Here is a 13,651-nt window from a genome sequence, read left to right as displayed (position 1 = left end):
CCGTTGCTAGGACGTCACTACCGGCGCAACACAAAACGGGGGTAGCAAAGGGGGAAGGCACTAGAATCCTCGTTGGCAGCTTCGCTTTGGTCATCATTGGCGCACCAAAATTGGCCTTCAAGTCTCGTGGTTTTATTTTATTAAGGCTTCTCGAACATTTTTCCAGTGATATCCGTCGCAGCTAAAGCGCAAGTTGCATTTTGAAGTTGGGCAACTGGGGCTCGCTTGCGCCGTACCGCTGCACGCGCCATTTTTACGAATTTGAACAAAGGCGAGAAGCTGCGTCGGCTCTCCCGCAGTCCGCACAGAAAAACCATGAGTTCCGCCGACAAGCAAGCCGACGTCGCGACGCAGCAGGCCGACGAAGTCATCTCGGCCAAGGAGAAGGGTGCTGGTGACGCGAAGACGGAGAAGTCACCGCAGAAACGGTCTTCGGCCGAGGTGAGCGAGCGCCGGGTCCTTACCGGCGCCGCGCTATGTCCGTTGTGCAAGCAGCCACCGCACGCCGTCGCATGTCGGCGGGCCTCTAGCCGTTTATTTCTGCGTCGCGACGCGCGTTCGGACGTCGACGTCGAACGAAACCCGAGCCGTAGGCATCGAGCGTTCCATGGCGTCCGTTCGCGCTACCGAACGAGACGCATTTGCACGAGCCCTGCGCGGTTTTGGTTAGCGAGGCCACCGGTGTCTTCGCCGCCGGGGCCCCCCCGCTTGAATTAAGATCAGTCATTATGGAAGTGGGGGAAGCGCTAAGCCTAACGCCGGCTGGCGCTGTTCTGTTCATTACTTTCTGCGAGGCCGTGCTTCTGCGAAACTTCGCCGCCTGTTAGCGTTTGCGCGGTTCCTACTTGTCGCGCACGACTCATCAGCGCGAGCCTGCCCATGTTCGACACCGCCGCTAGCTACCCTCCCTTCACCCTCCTACCATTCCGAACGTCTCTTCGCTTTCTTTTATTGAAAAGCCTCGGCTTCCGTTTTGTCTCGTTTACGGTGTTGCGTGCCCTCGCGATTTCGTTTCTTTTTTTTTTTTTTGTCTCTCTTAAGTGTTCCATTCTCTTGGAAGGAGTAAAAACGAGAAGCGCGTGCTTGTCACGTTTTCGAAATACTTGAGGCCCGCTTTTACACGGCTCACGCCGGCCCCAACGCGCGCGCATTCTTTATTTTTTTTTCCTTCTCGTACAGCACCGGGCTTCGTTTTGCGTTATGTTCGCCGAGTGGTCTCCACCGCGAAGCTCCGCGCGCTAAGCGTTGGCGGCGATTTTTTTTTTTCACCAGGTCCGGCGATCGTAGTTTCTAGCCAGCGTGCAAGATTTAGCCGGCGATCGTCGCAATTCCAGACTTCTCCGCAACCCCGTCGTCTAACGCAGAAGCGGGTCGCCGCTGAGGGTTCCGGGTCACTCGCGGTTCAGTGTTTCGTTTCCGCTTGTGGCGTCCGCCGCGAAGGTTATTTATAAGCGCTCCCAGTGGCGACGCCAGACCATTCGCCCCGCGGTATGACGACGATGATGCGTCGTTTATTTTTGTGTTTATTATCTCGCTCCGTTCGCGCAGCCCTGGCACTTTGTATTTTAACGTGACTTTTAAGTCGAAGCCCGTGTAAATTAACGTGCGCTTTTAAGTCGGAAGGAAGCTCGCGGTCGGTCGGCAGCGACCACCCGGCGACGCGAAGGTTTCTTCCCGCCGGTTATCTTCCGTTTCCAGTGCACCGGTGGTGCAGAGAGATATCGCTATGACCGCTATTTTCGCTTTCGTCATTATCTTCTTTACTTTCGCCGCGCTTTTTCCCTGCGTTTGTACCTAATCTTCGCCCCGCGGTGCGTTTAGTCCGAGGCCCGGCTTTTTGTCGGCTCCGCGGTTTGGCGCTTGTATCTAATCTGTTGCTGGCGAGGCCGACCGTTGTGAACAGCAGCTCCCAGTCGCATAGGCGCCGGCGCAACTGTAAGATAGTCGGGGGAGGGAGGTGGTGTGGGGGGGAGAGAAACAAAGCAGCGACGCGAATAAAAGTTGCCGTCGCGTTGGGGAGTTGCGCTTACCAATTTGCGGAGAACACAACAAGAAAGAGGTGTATTCAATTCTATGCGTCTGCTGCCTGCCAGGGCGGGCAGTCTGCGCCGGGTTTTGCTATTTATGCGAGGAGGAAAGGAGGAAGGCTCGCCGGGTGAGGAAGATCAAGTGTAGTCGATTCAAGAGGGAAGTTGCGAATCGTCGAGGCATTCGATTTGCCGGTCCTTCCCCGATCTCGCGTCCGACTTCCTCAGTGGGGTGGTCACCCGAAGCAGCAGCAAAATAATCGATAGATGGTGTCGCCGGATTGGGGGGGAAAATATCACGTTTCTCTGTTGGTGCTTCTCTGGGGCGTTTGAGACGGCCGTTGGTTGATCGCTTGCGCGCGCTCCGTGCGTAGACGTCCGCGTCGTAAGCCACCTCGCGCGTGTAGCAAGCGCCATGGAAGCGGGCACGAATAAAGAAATAAGAAGGGAGCCTTCTCGGCGGCGTCGCCTTCGACGCTAATTTTAGTCTGCCGTGACGATGCGTCAGGTCCGTAGAGAGAAGCCGCGGCGTTCGCTCACGTAATCCTCGCCACCGAGCCCGGCTCTCGACATCGTCGCCCCTGCTGCGTTCGTCGCGAACAGTGCGAAGCGGCGTCGGTGATCAGTTAGCTCTGCTCGCGTGTTTGCTCGTCTATGTCGCGTCCCACGGCGCGCGCGACAGCGGCGGCGTTCTTCCATTGTTGCCGTCTGTTCTGTGCCGCTACGTAGGTTCCGCCATTTTTGTACCGGCGGTGCGCCGGCCGGCATCTTCGCCGCCCTTCACGCTCACCTTCAAACGTGCGCGCGCGAGCCGATTGGCCGGTGCGCGGGACGCTCCTCTCCGCGCCATTGGTGGGAATCGCCCCGGTTGCCATGACAGCGGCGCCACGTCACGGGCAGTTTTTGTTGCTGTTAATTTCGTAGTGCAGAAAGCTGGTGTGTGTCACTGCGACTTGTATAAGCGGAGTAAAAGGCTGGCTGTGAAAATCGCCGTGTGCGCTGCAGTCGACAACGACGCAGTTTATGGCCTTGTCGCGGCTCTTCGCGAGCGATTACGAGAGCTCAAGTATTTTAATACATTCTGCTAGTGTGAAGGGTTGCTAGGAATTTGCGCGTTGTTCCAAAAAAAAAAAAAGCGATTTACACAATTTTGCAAGTGCTGTTACTTTCGCTCGCTACCGATGCAAGCGCCCCAATACCGCCTAGCGGTAGCGCGCGTTGCCTATTATGGCTGCTTGCGTGGAGGCCTGTAGGCATGGGATGGCTGCAAGCCGGCACGTGTCGGTGAATGCCGCTAGTATTCGTCACTCGCGCTGCAATTTACCGGTAATGGGTGCGCCTCCGTTTGGTGCTTATTGGGTGTTCTGAATTGCGCGCCTCCCACGGAGTCATTCACTCGCTTGTAGGTCGGATCAGTAACGGGATTGAGGACACGTCATTAATGCGAGGCACGACCGTTATGTTTATAAAGCATAAATCCCCTTATCGAAGCTCATGCTGTTGCTTGTGCCCCAAGGCTGTAAAGATTTTTCAGCGCGACTGTATGGCGTACGTGACTAGTCCTGACACCCTTTGACTTGAGAATTACAGGAATGGCAGCAGTATCGGGGTGATGCGTCTCTACTAAGCAGTGTTAGGGTAACAATGCAAATATGCAACTTTTTTTTAAGCTACATATAGGTCATCAAATTCGAGAGGAGCTTACTGAATTTCGCTCGCTTCAAGCACTAGTTGTTGGAGAAATTAGTTGTTAGGTAGTTGGCCTTGCACAATTCTGGGATAAAAACGTGTGTGCGTGTGTGTGTGTGTGTGTGGAACTTTTTTAAATGAGCGATGCACACAGCCAAGAACAGCTTGCAATGCATCAGCGCAGTACGAAAAGTTAGCAATAGACATCCCAGAATGTGTAAAAGTGTGGTCAGTCTCCACGAAGCCTTGTGGTTTAAGAGGAAGCTTTAGCTTGGGTGCTCCTATCTGAAAATATGTTAAAGGAGAATTCGTTCTCGGCAACCACTGCACCAAATTTGACCGGGTTTCTTGCATTTAAAAGAAAAACTTAAAATCTAGTGGTTGTCGGTTTCGAATTTTTGAGTTAGGTCGTCAATATTTTAAGAATTGGCAAAAATTGAAAATTAAAAAAAACGAAACTATCAAGTTTACTATTTTTGTAACTCAACTATGAAAAATGATAATACGTTTTTTTGTGAATTGTATATCATAGTACATCTAAAGCGGACAAAATTTATGTTACATGTGAATATAAAAAAATTTAGTAATAGGGAAATACAACTTTTGCAGAACCCTTGTAACCACCGTAACAAATTCACGTAAGATGTAAAATGACATATCAAATTTGTCTGCTTTGAATGATCTAATGGATGCCGTTTACAAACTACGATATCTGTTCTTGATGCAGTTATGAACTTGTAAACTTGGTGCTTCTATTTTTTTTCAAACGGTCAAATATTCGAAAATCTTTTTTAGAACAAGCCCTAAAACGAAATTCCGCTTCCAACAGTCACTAGAATTTAACTTTCGCTCTCAAATGCAACAAATTTTATTAAAATCGGTCCAGGGGTTATCTCATCACTACATTTTTGCGTTTTACGTGCATTTGCATCCCGAGCTAAAGCTTCCTCTTAAGAACAGTAATGGGTGGGTAAACATTGGCAAAGTATACGTAAGCAAGAGACATCAAGAAGATAGGTGTTGTATAGGTGAAGAACCAATCATGTCGTATAAAAATTGGTACATAGCTTATAGATGTCAAGGGGTTCGAATTGAAACATACTTACGATAGTATAATCACGTGTGACCTTAAATGGTGTGCGCTGAAGTATAAGGGGAAGTCTCTTTAATTATTGTCTAGGGTATTAGTAGGTACCTGTGTAGGAAGAATGTTGCCTGACAGTGGTCATAATTAACCAGTCAACTTTATGTTGACATCGACAGCAACAAATGAAACATTTTTGTAACGTAGATCCGGAGAAGCCTGTGGTGGAACTTATTCCCATAAATGCTTTCTTTTGCTGCTTGTTAGCTATGCTGTCGACCATTGCTGTACTGGAGTTGTCTGCCACAAAAATAGTTGCGTTAATCTGATACTCATTGTAAACATATTCGTTACCTGATTTGATGTATTGAGGTACGAGTGTATTCAATGATCATGACCTCATTTGAGCATATCCGTGCTTATGGAGCCCATTTTCATTATTAATCAATTTTTCCTTTCAGGTGACTGAAGATGATGACGTGAAGAAGAAGGTTCAGAAGGTGTGTAGAACTCTGAATGTCTTCCTCTCGTGATGATGGTTCACAAGAGAGCTTCTTTCTCAGAGAAAAATCTAGGAAGTTTTCTTGAGTACTTTGCTTCTGGAAGCCTTTGCCTAGGTACTAAGCAGGACGACACGCTTTGCTCCCCCATTCAAATGCCATTTGCACTTCCATCCAGATGGGACCTTAGTCGCCAGCATAAAGTTCGTAGAGATGAAGGGGCATGTTTTTGGTCGTCAGTGGTTGGCCCGTGTCACTGGGATGTGTCTGACATGAAGTTTCCTGCTTCATAGTGCACCTTCGGCATATTGGCAGGACGTGATATTTGCGGTACATGCTCCAGGGCCCAACTCAGCCTATGCACTTCCCAGCCACGAAGATAAACTTCAATATAAGCTGAAAATGGACAATTTGCGATAAAAGGAATTCACAGTAAGAATGTGTCGATCATTCATTGCTCTGGAGCCACTACAGCAGCACCTACCCGACCGTACCCCTTCCCTTCCCAAGTCTGCCTGCCGAGTCACTCTGCACTCCTTGGCAGGAATGTTGTGTCAGGCCTGGTGACAAAGCATAGGAAGAAAAACCTACTGCAAAACTCAAAGGGGGAAATAATAGTCATGTAGCAGTGCTTCAAAGCAAGAAAAAGAAAAGACAAATGGCAGTGGAACTGAGGATCTTGCGGTCACAAGCTGAATACTTTTGTGTATAACTGTGAACAGAGAGCAGGCTTATTCCAGAGTATTTCTCCGCTGTCGCGTAATGCCACTCGGCTAGGGACAAACGAAGCAAAGTGCCTAAGGAAAGGCAGATTTCGAGAAGCAAGAGTCCCCAGCTGTGTCTCGCACATGCACACAAAAGTCCAACAAATACGAGAAAGCCGTCATAAGGCTCACTAAAAAGTTAATGGCTACATGCCCGTTGTATTTCACCACAGCGGTGAGGAGGCATCCTGGGACATAAGACGCAGGGCCATTGCTTAACAGGCAGAAGTGCATCAGGCCCTTTCTACGTGTTGGAGCAGAGTGGATTGTAGTTTTGCATCAAAGTTGCAACATTTTGCTGATCAAACTTATTCCAAAATTGCTACGCAAAAATAAAGCTTTTCCAAATTGCTACACACCATTTAAACGTTTCATACATGCAAGATGTGATGGCTAGGTAGACTACTCGTGCAATCGCGACTAAGAAATGGTGTCGCATGTGAAATAAGTGCACCTGGTGCAATTCGATGTAACGTAGTGTAATACTTTTTTGTTGCAAATTATGACGTATTACGTGTCAATTAGTGGCACGAGTGCAGACAAAAGGAATCGAAAGGTGCTGTTTTGTTGCTGACAACGACCATTACAAAGCCTACAAATAATAAAGCCAAGGCAAGTTTGGTTTTAGGTTCTTTTTTTTTTTTTTTTTCCCTTGGAAGTGATGAAAGAAATGAAATGAGGCATCTGCTTAAGAATCTGTTCGGTGCGTGCAGACTGCTTGGTGAGTCTGTAATGGTCGTTTGCGTAGCAGTCGACAGATGGTAAGCGCAGTCATCATCAACCAGACTTGGCGCACAACACATCACTGCAGAAAGTTCGGGGTGTGATCATTACGTGGAAAAGGGAAAAAAAGTTGAATTTTGGCAACAAAATTCACAAGTGCGATCATTATGCAAGTAAACGCGGTAATTGCTGACAACTTTCTGTGCAAGTGAAGGGAAAACCACACAAGGAAGAGGACTTCTAAAAGAAAAAAAAATTAGATTTTCATCCACATTTAAGTCTAGCTAGGTAAAGCATACAGATTTTAATTACAAGGAAAGACACAACACTGCTGAGTGTTAAATTTGACTTAGGGCGTTTTTCACTGTTCGATTCGGAGCAGGATTTCTTGCTCCACGGCAACAAATCTGAATTTCACTGGTCGATCTGGAGCTTCGCCGCCGAGGCGTGGATTCGGGCGAAAATAGCTCGCACTTCCATCTTCAAGCGAAATCGGTACCTGGTTGGTACACACAACATTGCATTGCTTCGCAAAATGGCTGCGTTCGGTGCTGCTGCAGAGCTCGCGTTTAGCAATGAGAGCTCGGAAGGACAGTGATTACGAGGTGAAGCAGGTGCTGTACGAAGCCTTCTATGCACATTGTCGATGCACAATCCTTGCGGGCGCAACATGGAAATGGCGGACTCTGCGACTGCCTCGGTCAAATTACGCACGGGGGACGGCGAGTTTGGTTGCCATGGAAACGTACAGGGTGGAAGTCGGGCATGGTTTCAGGAACCGGTTTGTGCGACATGTACGCATGCTAACTTTGTGGTGTACGCAGACTTCCTGTGTGATCCCCCATGGAGCGTTTTTGTGCACTGCTGGCTGACTCGGATTTGTGAGATCCGAGCGCGCACTCAAGGATTTCGGCGACTGCTCCAGACCGACCACTGAAAAACGTCATTACTTGTCTGCTTTCCTCTTCTGCATCTGGGCAAATGCTATATCGTCACGCGTGGAACCTATGCCGATTCAGTGTGTCAAGATAGCAAAAACGCTGCTTTCGAACGCTTCGCAATGCTTGGCGCAGTTACACGTGCAGGAGCAACACTACCCCCCCCCCCCCCATAACTTTCCCTTCATTGTCACACAAAGTTGCCAGTGAGTTAGAGCCCCAGAGTTTTCTGAGCATATCTTCACACTCTTAGGAAGATGAGATTCCACCATAACTAGTGAATGTAAGCTGCTTGCTTTTCCCTTTGTTGTAAAGTTCATAATGTACAGGAGGGAAGACCACAGTTCCTAGTGGTGCTGCTGTAGTCTGAAGGATTGTGGACTCTGCAAAGGCTTGTCATTGCATGCCAGGTGCACCTGTCCTTCCTTTACGGTGTTTCACTTTATCTCGGGATGTATTCCAAACTTGTCTAACAAAATTTACCTTGCCGACACTGCACGAGCTTGGAACAGGAGATTAATGCTTAGTTGTGTGGATTTAGACAACTCTCTGCACAGGCGCACAATTGTATGTAGGTTGAAAAGGACTAAGGATCATTTAAGAGGAATCTCGCCAACGTCCCCCCCCACCCATCTCCGCCATTTGCAGCTCCTTTGGTGCAAATCTCAGTACAGGGTAAGGTTGGAAAGGGGCGGCGTGGAATCTGTCACTGCCGTGGCTATTGCCTTGCTTGTACTGAACAAAGGAGGCTGCCCTCGTCTTCCTTTAGAGACCGATTCTCTCTTTCCTAGTGCACAATGTCGAAGTGGGTATAAGCTGAGTGAGGACTCGGAGTGCATAATTTACTAATAACCAATCAAGAGGGGATAACCGAATGTGACAGGATGGCACATGTGTATGTGCTCCCTCTGGCAAATCAGTTCTGTGGAAGCCCACAACGTATCGTCCTTTGTACCGTCATGCTGAAGTCAAGTAGCTGACACCTTCGGTTTTCATCTTGCTGCCTCCAAGGGGCACTTGCCTCGGCTTTCTCGGCCTGCAAGTTCAGTTCAGGCTATAGCTGTTTATGCAATTCAGTTGCTGGTTCGTTCATGTCACATGGAGTGTTTCTTGTTGTCCGTTCGAGTTCTCAATGCAGGAAAAGACGTCCATAAAGGGCTATCGCAGTTCCTCTGCAGTAAAAATAGTGTGTGGGTGTTCCGTTAACTTTCTGGTGCCATCACAGGCAGCATTTCGTGTGGCTTTGCACTGTAGTAGGAATGCCCAGTTGTTGGTGGCCTCTGCACATTGGGTAACAAGTTTCTTTTCCTTTCATGTGCCTGTCCACCCTGGTTGCTTGTAATGCCAACAGACTGACCACAAAGGTGAGTTTATACCTTCTAACCATGTTGCTGGACCTGAGTGGAAACCTTTGTTGTACTGTGTTGTTGCTGATTTTAAAGCATCTCTGCAAATGCAGGCTGCCTGTTCTTGAATGCGTTGGCATTTGTTTTACCACTCTACAGCTGAGCAAATAAGGCCTTAGGCTGTGTCAGTAGCGAGTGTCCAGCTAATTTTTTGCCATTTGAAATGACGGCCATTTGTTGTATTGCAGATCTAGAGAAGATTCCTCAAGTTTGTGTGGCAAACAGAGTTGTGAGATGTTCATGCCACGTTACACTGTTGCGCTCTGTATGAGCTGCAACATGCAAGCCGTGGCTGCAACAACACTCTAAAGACAAGGTGGAGAGGGTCTCGCCATTTGAGCAATGCGCGTACTCCCCTTGCTTTCGGTCGTTTTCCGGAGCAATAATAGACTGGCCCATTGAGCAGCTGTCGCTGCACTTGGAGGGGAACAAATTGTTGCGATTCTAGGGCAGCATGCACCACGACGGAGCATGCCGCGCTAAGGTTCGACTGCTCTGCGGTCCACTGTATTAATTGCCCCGAGAAGAAAGGCAGCATAAAGCATGGGAGTATGCACATTTCTGGAAAGCAGACACCCTTTCCACTTTTCGCGGCAGCGGCTTGTGTGTTGCAGCTCACATTGAGTGCGACGGTACATGTGTGACTACGTGCACCTGGTCACATAGTAGTGCCAGTAACATGCACAGCTTCTAGTCGTCAGCTGTAATTGACTGGAACACTTTGATCGGCACATTTGCAGCATTGGGTGAGACATCGCAGGGAAACTAAAATGTTCTATATATAGGAATTTCAGTACCGTATTTACTAGACTGTTACATGTCTTTTTTTTTTTTTTTTTCGTTGCTTAAACTAGCCTCGCATTACGTTCAAGTAACAGCAAAATTGGTCATTTTAGAGCAAATATGCTAAATCTTGAGGCTTTTATCCAGTCAGCGAACAAGTTAATCTAAGTAAAAACGTGGTTTTTTGCTGGAATCGACGCCATTTTCGCAGTTGTCGCTGGTGCTACAGCACCCTGTGGCATTTTGCCCTTCGACTATGTTTATTTGAGGTGTTATGGCAGTGTAGCGCATTCATTGTGATGCCCGCTTTGAGAGGCAAGCAATTTTGACTGGCAAGAGGGTGGGAAACTACACCGTGGCTCGGTAGCTCGACGTTGACGATTCACGGATGGCAAGACCAACAGAAGGGCTCTGTGTACCGCGTAGTGACCTGGTAGTGTCCCCAACTGAAATGGTTTTGCGGCCTCTTCAGAAGTACTTGACATCAAACAAACTTAGAGACAGTTGCTTTCAAAACGCTTCGCTCATGCTGGCACCGACCCCCTCAATGTGTACTGTGGCTGACAGCACTCTTGGCACTGATAGTGAGCTTGCACAGCGCCAAAAACACTTGTCGGAGACGCTTTTGGTGATGAGTCTCACGACATTTCATGAAAGTGAACCTATCTCTGAAAAGGTTTGTGCAAGATAACTTGTTTGCTAGTTGTGATTTCTTGAATAAAGGTCCCATTTCTTCCTTTCATCTTGCGTTGCATTCACGCTGTGTTCCCACTTGACTGGGAAAGTCAACCTTCGTATTACGTTCAAGTAAATACTGTGCTGGTGAGTGCATTGGTTGATGCATCCATGACTATTCTGTTGCCTCAAATGCCACCTGCTTTTCCTTTTCTGTCCACAGACAAGAAAGAGAATGGCGAATCAGATGACAAGTACGAGGAGGGCGCCGGTGACGACGATGCAGGCGATGATGATGATGACGAAGCTGTTCCCGATGGAGAGGACTACGACGACGAAGGGGATGACCCCGAGGGAGACGACGATCCCGAGGACGATGATGAGGATGACGCGTAAAGTGGCTAGTGGGGACCGACGACAACACGCTGCTGCGCGCCTTCCCTCTCCTCGCTACTCCCTCCCCCTTTCCTTCCGTCCGCGCTCTCTCCAAGAAAAGCTAGGGGAAAACTGCAGTCCCTTCAGCCGCTGCAAGTGATGATGAAGTCACCGCTGCCTCCATCCCCTCATGTCTTCTAGCCAGCAGTCGTCGGCTTTCTTCGTCAGCCACATCAGCGCCAGTTGGGTTGACAGCTCGACGGAACACCCGCCCGCTGGTGAATGACATTCGTCGCTGCCTCTCTCTCCTGCCGCTGTGTGTGGCTGGGCGTGCGTGGTTTCTTTTTTGTGTGTATGTGTGTGTGCGCCTTCTGCTGCAGCAGCATCTTCATCCTTGCGCCAGCTGGAGGGACTGGTCTTTCCTTTCGTCCGACCCCTTTCCCTCCCAGTCTCTTCCCCTTGCCTCCCATCTCGCCTCGTCCCTCTCTTCTTTGAGCGGTCTCTTTGTTTTTATATTGTATTGAGTTTTTCTCTTCGTTTGTCTCTCATCACGAACTCATCAGTCACACACCTCCGCCGTTTTGTTCATGGTTTCTTTCTCCTTTTTTTTTTTTTTGGCTCTCCAAGGAAGACAAAAACATTTGGGCATCGTTGCATGCGCGTCTGGGACAAAGTAGACTGGTTGCCAAGGTTTTTCCCTGTTGTATTTTGTCGCTCACACTTTTGATTGGTTTACGAACTTCTTTTTGTTGGGCTGCCTTGTATGACGAAAGTGTTCTCACTGGAGAATATTTTATTTTTTATTTTAATTAGCACTTGCATCGTCTTGAAAAAGGGATTGTCAGTTTTTGTTTCAGTGGTTGCAGCATGTCTCTTCCTTTACATCTTGTGCCGAACATCCAGAGTTTTCTTTTCAACCTCATTCTGTCACTCGCATCACATACATCATGACAAAAGGAAATTGCAAGGAGCCATCGTGCAAACTTTCGAAGTCTGGCACTTCCATGTTTTTGTTTATGCAAAGTGCAGCTTGTAAAGCATTGCTTTTGTTTTGAACCATTGTATCAGTGTTTTGTTTCATCTCTGCGAATATGGTCTGTCATATTGTAAAATGTTTCGGCGACTGTGTAATAGACCATCATTGTTTTTCACAAGGAAAAAAAAATGTGGCTCTTGAGAAAAGCCAGGGTCGAAGCAGGTCATTGCTGAATGTGTGTACCACAAGTTATAAATTAATGGGAAGTCACAACTGGTGCGTGGTTGTTCAAGGTGCTGGGTGTTCTTTTTTGCCTGGCTGCTGGCATGTGGAGCATCTGGTGTTTGTTGAGTGCCGTGCAACTGTTGCGACGTTTATGTACTGTGTTCAAACATGCTTGGCTAGAGTGTGGTGTGCAGACGGCATGCGCGCATTTCCTCGCATCACTGGTAGTTCCTTCATCGAAGCAGCAACCAAGAAAAAACTATTTCCTCAAGCCCGGTTACTCACCTTCTTTTCCGACATCAATTAACGGCATGCACTCTCAATGCAACCACAACTGTTTATATTTTTCTTTGTCGGTGGAAAATGCGAAAAGAAACCACATTGGATCAGCCAATAAACTGTCATTCGATTTTGCATCATCACCAAACAATGGCCACGAGTGTAATTTACTTTGGTTCTGTTTCTTTGCCGTGTGTGTATGTGTGTGAGAGTTTTGTCACCTGGGGGATGGAAATGCCAGCCTGTTTTGAATGTTCTGAAGCTATGGTGGTGCAGAGCCAGCATTGTTCGAACAAGTAGGAATTGTGTGTTCATTTAGCTGGCAGCCCCAACACAGTCTTGGACCCAAAAGTCTCGCCGTCTTCGGTGTCGAATTTGGCTAGGGAAACTTGCGACAAAGCCCAATTTTTGCACTTTTGCCAAAACGAAAGAATGCCGTTGTGACCTCAAATGGGTCTCAGTGCCACCAGTGTATGGCCTTCGGGAGATTTCCAGGTTCTAAAAATACCTTGCTATCGATAATTTTTTTTCAAGGCCCTTTAACACCTGTGCAAGCTTTCATTGCAAAGCCTGTTACGTGTTGTGAGAGTGTGAATAGTGTTTAGCGCATGAGTGGTAAAATGGGACTTTCCAACCAGCCGTTCATGCCCATGTTCATGTAGGATTTTAGGGCTGCAGTTATATATTTGCATGAGCCTGCCTTGGCTCCAGCAATAGACCCTGTCTTGTGCGCTTTCTGGGGTGAATCGAGTAATTGGGGGGGAGTATGGTACGACTTCCCTCGTGTCATTGTGTTTGGCGCGAAAGGGTTCCTCCCTCTTCTGGTATCATTTCCATCCCCTTCAATTCTCTAGATGACAATGCACATTTCGTTGGACTTTTTTCTCCTGTGAACGGAAAGTACTTTCACACTGTAGATACGTGATAAAAATAACTACGATAAGTCTGGTGCTTGCATTTCTTCGTGTTTTGCAGCTGTGGGCCGCAATGCGAACTGCCGGTTGTGTGATCGGTGCTAGCCTAACCGTAAGCGCATGAGTTTATCCAGTATCTCTGATGCTTATGGCAGCTGTAGCACACTTGAACTACAATTGCAACGGTAAACTTATTTTTTTTACTAGTCTCTTGTGCAGGCAGCGCTAGTTGTCCCATTTTGCATTAACACTGATGCCGTAAAAAACGCTTCGAAGTGATACAAGAAAGCGTC

The 13,651-nt window shown here is 48.0% G+C and overlaps 1 protein-coding gene across 1 annotated transcript; it reads left to right on the top strand.

Annotated features, from left to right (window-relative positions):
* Positions 1-184: 184 nt before the first annotated feature.
* LOC142563633 (uncharacterized) lies at positions 185-12,595 on the top strand. The gene is made up of 4 exons (XM_075674211.1): positions 185-441; positions 5,262-5,300; positions 9,077-9,089; positions 10,813-12,595. The coding sequence occupies exons 1-4, from the start codon at positions 316-318 to the stop codon at positions 10,983-10,985; spliced, it is 351 nt and encodes a 116-aa protein (XP_075530326.1). The 5' UTR covers positions 185-315; the 3' UTR covers positions 10,986-12,595.
* The last annotated feature ends 1,056 nt before the right edge of the window (positions 12,596-13,651 follow it).

Source organism: Dermacentor variabilis, chromosome 11 (assembly GCF_050947875.1).
Source record: "Dermacentor variabilis isolate Ectoservices chromosome 11, ASM5094787v1, whole genome shotgun sequence".
NCBI classification, from domain to species: Eukaryota; Metazoa; Arthropoda; class Arachnida; order Ixodida; family Ixodidae; genus Dermacentor; species Dermacentor variabilis.
Note: the sequence above shows the minus strand (reverse complement) of the source record. Positions and strands in the feature narration are given on the sequence as shown.

What these genes read in the sequence shown, in the direction of transcription:
- LOC142563633 (XM_075674211.1), top strand. Translation starts at nt 316, where the DNA reads ATGAGTTCCGCCGACAAGCAAGCCGACGTCGCGACGCAGCAGGCCGAC. An exon ending in AGAAACGGTCTTCGGCCGAG is followed by an intron (nt 442 to 5,261) that starts GTGAGCGAGCGC and finishes TTTTCCTTTCAG; the next exon opens with GTGACTGAAGATGATGACGT.